Raw genomic sequence first — 9244 nt, forward strand, 5'->3', positions numbered from 1 at the left:
AAACGCCTCCATGAGGGTGGTATGAGGGCCCGACGTCCACAGGTGGTGGTTGTGCTTAATCTGCTGGGACAATCAGAAACAGACTGGAAAACACCGTTCTGCCGCCTGCACATAGAACTTGTCATACCGTGTGGGGTGGTATTTCTTATCCATGTGCACTGACTGCCAAAAGATGAGATCCTCAGACAGTTTAAGATTTAGATCTATAAACTGTTCCACGTGACCATTGGAGGGTTGTTTGCTCATGGATTGGTTGTCTTCTCTAAGGTCATGGATAGAGCGTCTGTATACAGAGAAGGATAATATTAGCTCCATAAAGCATTTAAAATAAAAATCTCAGAGACTTGGTTCATCAATATATACACTACCGTTCAAAAGTTTGGGGTCACCTAGAAATGTCTTTGTTTTTGAAAGAACACATTTTTTGTCCATTAAAATAACATAAAATTGATCAGAAATACAGTGTAGACATTTATTGTTGTAAATGACTATTGTAGCTGGAAACAGCAGATTTCTTTATGGAATATATACACAGGCGTACAGAGACCCATTATCAGCAACCATCATTCCTGTGTTCCAATGGCACGTTGTGTTAGATAATCCAAGTTTATCCTTTTAAATACTAATTGATCATTAGAAAACCCTTTTGTAATTATGTTAGCACAGCTGAAAACTGTGATTCTGATTAAAGAAGCAATAAAACTGTCCTTCTTTAGACTAGTTGAGGATCTGGGGCATCAGTATCTGTGAGTTCAATTACAGGCTCAAAATGGCCAGAAACAAAGACCTTTGTTCTGAAATTCATCAGTCTATTCTTCTTCTGCAAAATGAAGGCTATTTCATGCAAGACCTTGCCAAGTAACTGAAGATCTCATACAATGCTGTGTACTACTCCCTTCACAGAACAGTGCAAACTGTCTCTAACCAGAATAGAAAGAGGAGTGGGAGGCCCCGGTGCACAACTGAGCAAGAGGACAAGTACATTAGTGTTTAGTTTGAGAAACAGATGCCTCACAAGTCCTCAACTGGCAGCTTCATTAAATAGTACCAGCAAAACACCAGACTCAACGTAAACAGTGAAGAGGTGACTCCGGGATGCTGGACTTCTAGGCAGAGTTCCTCTGTCCAGTGTCTGTTCTTTTGCCCATCTTAATCTTTTATTGGCCAGTCTGAGATATGGCTTTTTCTTTGCAACTGCCGAGAAGGCCAGCATCCCAGACTTGCCTCTTCACTGTTGATTTTGAGACTGGTGTTTTGCAGGTACTATTTAATGAAGCTGCCAGTTGATCAACTTGGATTAGCTAACACAACGTGCCATTGGAACACAGGAGTGATGGTTGCTGATAATGGGCCTCTATGCCTATGTAGATATTCCATTAAAAAAATGTTTCTGGCTACAATAGTAATTTACAACAATAAATGTCTACACTGTATTTCTGATCAATTTGATGTTATTTTAAAATGGACCAAAAATGTGATTTTCTTTCAAAAACAAGGACATTTCTAAGTGACCCCAAACTTTTGCACGGTAGTGTGTATGTATTTATTTTTTAAAGACAATTAAATGAAAGTACCTTTTTTTAGCAGAGCTCTCAACATCAGGGACAGGATCTTCAGTCGACTTTCGTTTAGATGTGATTGGTAATTCAGGTGTGTTGTGGTGAGCGGTCTTTGTATTTTGCTGACCTGTGAGGTCAAGGTTATAAAGTCAGAGGCAACACACTTATTGGCCCCTACTGAAGACAATCCTTTCTGCATCACTTTTTACTAACAGCATTTGAACTTTGCAACCAGTTAACAAGCAGCAAAAATCATATCATTACCACAACATTATGCACGTACTGTCTGGGGGATGTAAAAGGTCAGTGTGAGTGCGACCTGTCTTCAATTTACTGAGAGCATCCACAAATATCTCTGGAGATCAAGCAAAAAAATTATAATAATCTGAATTGAATTCATACATTTTCCAGCGATGTATTTATTCTGAAATTATTATCACAGTATAAACCTCATTATCCAGTCATTGCAAAACTCTCACCTCCAACACTGCGCCTCCTTTGATGACCTAAAAGTCTATACACACCATGTCCTGCCCTCTCCTGAAACCTCCCCCCATCAACTGGGGGTGTGGAGGACTCTGCTACTGTTGCCATGTCCATAATAGAAGGGGGGACAACACCTGGGGACATATAGAAGAGTGAAATTAGTATCAACTTTAAACCTAACATCTGTCATCAGCTACTATCCAAATGTATATTTCTCTCTAAACTTACCAATGCGATCAGCGTGTATTATGAGTTTCTTGATCACTGCTGCTTGTCTATGCAGTTGTCTCTCTGTACCTGCGGTCAGTTTAGAGCCCCCAGCTGGACAATGTAGCAGATTAGGTGCAATCACAAGAGCCAGATTGCCCACTTCCATACGATTCTCTTTACATCTAGTGAATGTGAGTGATAGGAGATGATGGAGAAACTTAGGCACAGAGTGACACAGACCTCCCGCTCTCTTAGCCCAGATAAAAGAAGAAGTCATCCTGAATTTCTGGAAACAAACCTTTGAGCAGTCTGTCTCAGGAAGGTGCAGAAGTATCGGAGGGCCCGTGAATGCGACGGGGGGAACAGGGCTGTGAGAAGAAGAGCTCCATCCTCGACCTGCTCCTGCCGACCCTCCTCCTCGTCGAAGCCCTGTGCACGACACAGTGGCACCTGTAGATCCATAGGGATGAGGGGTGAGGGCAGCTCCCGTAAGAACTGCTTCACAAGAGACGCCACATCACAGGGCTGCAGAGTGGCTGAATGTGGCAGAGAAAAGACTGGCTCCCCCTGCTCCAGGCCAGCCTGTCATGAGGAGGTAGAGCGTCAACATAGAAAAGATAGCCCCATGGAGGTAAGAAAATTGACATTCCTGCACATCCCTCCTGTGCCGCCTCACCTTCAGAGCTCGCATCCGGCTAAACGACCCGGTCTTTCGAAACAGCCCTTCAGTATGAAGGTGCTGGGATAAAAATTCACAGGCATCCACCAAGAACCTATGGAATATTTAGATCACTCAAATGGAATTTAAGTCATGTCCAACCAAAACGTTGGGCTTTCAGTTGTTCATTGTAATCAGAATAGGCCACATTAGATTTTTTTTTTTAAAAATCACATCTCCCAGTTATGACTGTATTTAAAGCAACCATACAACTCAAGTTCACATACTTTGGCACTGTCCCACTCATATCAGTTAAATCACACTGTGGCAGCAATATCAGGTCCCGACCAAAAGCAAATTTAGATTGGTTCTCCTGAAAGACATCCATCAACAAATCATGGTGATGTGCTAAAAATCCTTTCTTACAACAAATCAATACCTCAAGACTGGTAGTTTGCAAATTATGATAAGGACATTTGAATATTTAAAAACGTGACCTTGACAGTAATCAATCAAGTAATCAAAAGTCTGTGACAGCATATCGTGTTGTGGACAATGGAAAACATGCTCTATTGACGCATTGAAATTTACTGTTGAGAAAACATATTGGCCTTGTTGGTTACCTGTCTGACAGGGTCGCTCCTGTATGGCCCATTCAAGAAGTTCTTCCAGTTCTTCACGCGAACTCCAGATGCTTTCAAAGCGTGTATCACCGCCACCACGCGCAGACGGTCGTCCATGGGGTTTGGCATTGGTAGATCCAGTTAGGATGTCTTCTTTAAAAATTAAATAAGTTGAAAGTAGTGGCTTTTGAAAACTTCATCACTATTAAAAACCGACATTTCGTCAGAGCAAGGTAGAGAAATGATGTAGCCTACGTTGTTGCACGTCTTTGAGCCTTTCATCCCGCCGCCATCAAATTAGATACTTCCGGTCTCCTGTGCCCAAATAAGGCGTAATGTAGGTGTGATGGGCACGGTTCACAGAGACGCTTGTCTGTTCTGAAGTCACAAATGTAGTTTGAAATGGACAGTACATAATGAAAAAGAGCCCCATACATACACGCCATACAGGAATGGACATATTTCACATTTATTGACATTGATTCATAGGGCCTTTTCTTAAAAGCGTGTTAACCCTCGCAAGGCTGCCGGCCCAGACGGCATCGCTAACCGCGTCCTCAGAGCATGCGCAGACAGGCTGGCTGCTGTGTTTATGGACATATTCAATCTCGCCCTATCCCAGTCTGCTGTCGCTACATGCTTCAAGTTGGCCACCATTTGTTCCTGTACCCAAGAAAGCACAGGTAACTGAACTAAATTACTATCGCCCCTTAGCACCCACGTCTGTCATCATGAAATGATTTGAGAGACTAGTCAAAGATCATATCACCTCTACCTTACCGGTCACCCACTTCACTTTGCTTACTTCCCCAATAGATCCAAAGATGATGCAATCCCATCACACTGCCCTATCCCATCTGGACAAGAGGAATACACATGTAAGAATGCTGTTCATTGACTATAGCTCAGCATTCAACACCATAGTACCCTCCAAGCTCATCGTTAAGCTTGAACCAACTGGGTCCTGGACTTCCTGACGGCCGCCCCCAGGTGCTGAAGGTAGGAAACAAAACCTCCACTCCGCTGATCCTCAACACTGGAAATGGAAATACCTAGTCAATTGTACAACTGAATGCCTTCAACCAAAATGTGTCTTCCGCATTTAACCCAACCCCTCTGAGTCAGAGAGGGGGGGGGGGGGCTACCTACCTTAATCAACATCCATGTCTTTGGCCCCTTGGAACAGTGGGTTAACTGCCTCGCTCAGGGGCAGAATGACAGATTTTTACCTTGTCAGCTCAGGGGGCTACCTGCCGCTACTGGGGCCCCACAAGGGTGCGTGCTTAGCCCCCTCCTGTACTCTCAGTTCACCCATGACTGTGTGGCCAAGAACGCTTCCAACTCAATCATGAAGTTTGCAGACGACACAACAGTATTGATTACCAACAATGACGAGACAGTCTACATGGAGGAGGTGAGGGCTCTGGGAGTGTGGTGCCTGGAAAATATCCTCTCACTAAACAAAAGAAAGGAGATGATAGTGGACTTCAGGAAATAGCAGAGGGAGCACCCCCTATCCACATTGACGGGACCGTAGCGGAGAAGGTGGAATGCTTAAAGTTCCTTGGGTTATACATCACTGACAAACTGAAATGGTCCACCCACACAGACAGTGTGGAGAAGAAGGCACAACAGCGCCTCTTCAACCTCAGGAGACTGAAGAAATTTGTCTTGGCATCTAAAACCCTCAAACTTTTATAGTTGCAAATTGAGAGCATCCTGCCGGGCAGTATCACCGCCTGGTGTGTCAACTGCACCGCCCGCAACCGCAGGGCTCTCCAGAGGGCAGTGCGGTATGCCCAACGCGTCACCGGGGGCAAACTACCTGCCCTCCAGGACACCTACAGCACCCAATGTTAAAGGAAGGCCAAAAAGATAATAAAGGACAACAACCATCCATCCCACTGCCTGTTCACCCCGCTATCAATCAGAAGGCAAGGTCAATACAGGTGCATCAAATCGGCTCCTCTGTCCTCCACTCGTTACCTGTGTTAATGGCACCTGTTTGAACTTGTTATCAGTATAAAAGACACCTATCCACAACCTCAAACAGTCACACTCCAAACTCCACTATGGCCAAGACCAAAGAGCTATCAAAGGACACCAGAAACAAAATTGTAGACCTGCACCAGGCTGGGAAGACTAAATCTGCAATAGGTAAGCAGCTTGGTTTGAAGAAATCAACCGTGGGGTCAAAATGATCACAAGAACCACACGGGGGGACCTAGTGAATGACCTTCAGAGAGCTGGGACCAAAGTAACAAAGCCTACCATCAGTAACAACCTACGCCGCCAGGGACTCAAATCCAGCAGTGCCAGACGTGTCCCCCTGCTTAAGCCAGTACATGTCCAGGCCCGTCTGAAGTTTGCTAGAGAGCATTTGGATGATCCAGAAGAAGATTGGGAGAATGTCATATAGTCAGATGAAACCAAAATATAACGTTGAATAGACACAATGAATAGACACTCCCGGGGTGGTAGGTAGCCTAGCGGTTAAGAGTTTTGGGCCAGTCACTGAAAGGTTGTTGGCTCAAATCCCTGAGCTGACTAAGTGAAAAATCAGTTGATGTGCCATTGAGCAAGGCACTTAACCCTAATTGCTTCTGTAAGTTACTCTTGATAAGAGGGTCTGCTAAATGATTCAAATGTAAAGATAAGTGATATATATATATATATATATATATATATAATCACATTTTTTTTAAATACAATGACTTGTATCCATATACTCAACTTCCTATTTGTCCAACAAAAATAATATTATATAAAACGGTTATAGTCCATTCTTATTTACACATGCATCATCAAACATAGTACAATTTAATTGAAAGTGCACATTCAAATCTACACAATGTTTATGAATTTGACTTTTAGTAAAATGTCAGGATGCCACTTTTGTGGATCTGCATGAATTATGTAATCTCCCCCCTTGTGGGTGTCTTTCTATCTCCATTTTTGATCAATTCTGTCACAATTTCAGTCGTGGGTTTCTTTTTGTCCAGAAAAGTTCTGATGTTGCTGAAGTTGCTCTCCACGTCCTCCTCCATGCCACCTGCCTCCTCCCTCAGTCCGGCCCTCCCACATGGGCGTGGGGGCCTCAATTTTTCTTGGCCGTCCACCCACAGAATGGTACACCAGCCATCAATACCGTCAACAGAGACAGAGGAGAATCAGAGCAGTTTCTCTCTTTATCTTACTTTTTTTTTTAAAGTCAAACACAAAACTCAGAGTTACTCAGCAATAGCATACCTTGTAGACTGCAATGCTTTCCCCTGCCTTTACTAGCAAAATGTAAGACTGGTCCTTTCTTGCTGCAAGCGGAAAAGACGGGGAGACAAGGTGCACTGCACTGCGCAGCTGTGGAGAACATGGAAAAGGGTTCATCATTAATATAGCTATTAACAATACAAATAAATATAACTAAACAAGATATGTTTGGGATATATAAGCGTTACTGTGAAAAGTCTACATCCATATGCACTTCATATAATTATGCTAAATGTTCATGCTGACTGACTTACACAGACGTCCTCATACTCATTTTCTTGCTGACTCTGTGGAGCTGTACTCATCTTCTGGTTCTGACTTCCTCACTGCACTTTGCTGTGCTCTCTTAAGTGCTCAAAATGATGTTGCTCTTCTGTTCTCTTCTCTGAGCTCACAATCTGAGGCCAACTCTTTGCTCTTGACTAAAAAGATGTATTTTAGCGCTGTACGGATACAGGTCAGTTGACAGACCCGAGACCAATTTCCCGATAGTTTGGAATTTAGGCTTAGGAATGTTTTAACTATGCTAAGCTACACATCATGAAATATATTGAGACAAATTACATACAGCCTACAAGTAGAAAAATATAACGTAATTGAACATTAAACGTATTTCAATATGATTGAAATCCTATATTTTATTTCTGTTTTCATTTGAAGCATATTTTATACATCGCTTGTTTGTATCAATTGCAAAGACATTGGCAGCTTTGTTCTGAAGTTATCCGTGGTCCAGAGAGACAAATAAACCATGTGATGTTATGTTTAGCGGAGATCTAAATATATATATATATATATGTGACGCCGGAGGGCAACAAAGCATCCACTAATGCACTTCTTTGGGTAGTCTGAGGCAAGCGTTATACACCGAACCCAAACCGGCTGCGCGCGTGCATTAATTCATTTTGTTCCCCAAAACCAAACGCGATCACAACACGCAGGTCAAAATATCAAAACAAACTCTGAATTTGGGGACAGGTCGAAAAGCATTAAACATTTATGGCAATTTAGCTAGTTAGCTTGCACTTGCTAGCTAATTTAACGATTGTTTTGGGAAACAGCTCGGAGATGTAACGAAGCTCTAACGATGTACTTAGCCTTCAAGTGCTTTTGGGAAACCGGGCGCTGATTGAATTACGGCCCTTAGAGTTGGACAGGTAATATCTTATCACACTATCATATTTAGCAGATATGATCTGTGCCTTGCCCAGACTGCTCAGGGTGGTGCGCGTGCAGCCCTACAGGTGATAATAGGAACCACATCCATTGCTGTGCTGCGCACACGCCTCTGAGCTGCACTGGCTCGTTCTGCCCGATTTGAGAATATGTTTGCGCCCACTGACTAATTCAATCTTTGTACTCTATAGTGCTTTTAATATGGACATAGATTTAGCCTGCATATTACGTTACTTTTAGTATACAGGCGATATTGCATATGTTTCTTCTCTCCCTAGGCAAAGGACTGAAGCGTAACATGAAAACGGTTGATTATCATTTGGCATTGACACTAATAGTCCTCCAATAGATATTGATGTATCTTATGGATTTGCCTGTAAATGGGTTCAAAACACATATAGAGAAATGAATCACCTAGTGAAAAGTAAGGCTTATAAAACTCAGACATTGTTCAGCACTGTCATGAGGAAAACCAACCACCTCCTTTGACAAACTACCAATTGCTCAGGGTTGAGATTGGTGTCCAGCAGAGGCTGTCATATCACAGCAATACGTGACTCCACCTGAACCGAAGTCAGTGAGAGAAATGTGCATCCACAGCACAATTCTGCTGACACTTTGAATATAATATAATAATAATATATGCCATTTAGCAGACGCTTTTATCCAAAGCGACTTACAGTCATGTGTGCATACATTCTACGTATGGGTGGTCCCGGGGATCGAACCCACTACCCTGGCGTTACAAGCGCCATGCTCTACCAACTGAGCTACACATATGTAAGCAGAGAAGACTAGTCCATGTTTAGCTGTCAAGCTCCCGCCTGTTCTTCTTTGGATTAGTAGATACATCTCGTTATTTTAACACTTTTTAAAATATTCGATGAGTGGTGTTGACATCAACCCCCCCGTATTACAGTTTGGACTTAAATCGGCTGGGAAATATATGACAATACTTAAATTGCTGTCTAGCAATTACCAACTTAAAAGTTTGAATAATTAAAAAATGTGTAAATATTGTACAATCCATGTCTGCAGAGAAAGATTTACCCAGAAAGACTCACAGCGGTAATCACTGCCAAAGGTGATTCTAACATGTGTTGACTCGGGGGTGGGAATACTTATGTAAATTAGATATCTGTATTTAATTGAATACATTTGTTCATTTCTAAAAACATGTTTTCACTTTGTCATTATGGAGTATTCTGTGTTGATGGGTGAGAACAATTGAAATCATTTTGAATTCAGGCTGTAACACAAAATGT

General features: G+C 42.5%; 1 protein-coding gene across 1 annotated transcript; it reads right to left on the bottom strand.

The window, feature by feature from the left end:
- Positions 1-72: 72 nt before the first annotated feature.
- LOC123990512 (inactive Rho GTPase-activating protein 11B-like) lies at positions 73-3846 on the bottom strand. Its single transcript, XM_046291071.1, has 9 exons — positions 3537-3846; positions 3201-3286; positions 2932-3028; positions 2554-2837; positions 2274-2437; positions 2039-2179; positions 1843-1914; positions 1575-1686; positions 73-283 (listed from the first exon to the last, which is right to left on the bottom strand). The coding sequence occupies exons 1-9, from the start codon at positions 3663-3665 to the stop codon at positions 73-75; spliced, it is 1296 nt and encodes a 431-aa protein (XP_046147027.1). The 5' UTR covers positions 3666-3846.
- Between the last annotated feature and the right edge of the window lie 5398 nt (positions 3847-9244).

Source organism: Oncorhynchus gorbuscha, linkage group LG02, assembly GCF_021184085.1.
Source record: "Oncorhynchus gorbuscha isolate QuinsamMale2020 ecotype Even-year linkage group LG02, OgorEven_v1.0, whole genome shotgun sequence".
Classification (NCBI taxonomy): Eukaryota; Metazoa; Chordata; class Actinopteri; order Salmoniformes; family Salmonidae; genus Oncorhynchus; species Oncorhynchus gorbuscha.

Excerpts from the sequence above, each read along its gene's own strand:
- LOC123990512 (XM_046291071.1), bottom strand. The coding sequence starts at position 3,665 with ATGCCAAACCCCATGGACGACCGTCTGCGCGTGGTGGCGGTGATACAC. Across the intron at positions 3,287-3,536 it reads GGAGCGACCCTGTCAGACAG|GAGAACCAATCTAAATTTGC; the intron begins GTAACCAACAAG and ends GATGTCTTTCAG. Across the intron at positions 1,687-1,842 it reads CCTTTTACATCCCCCAGACA|GTCAGCAAAATACAAAGACC; the intron begins GTACGTGCATAA and ends TTGACCTCACAG.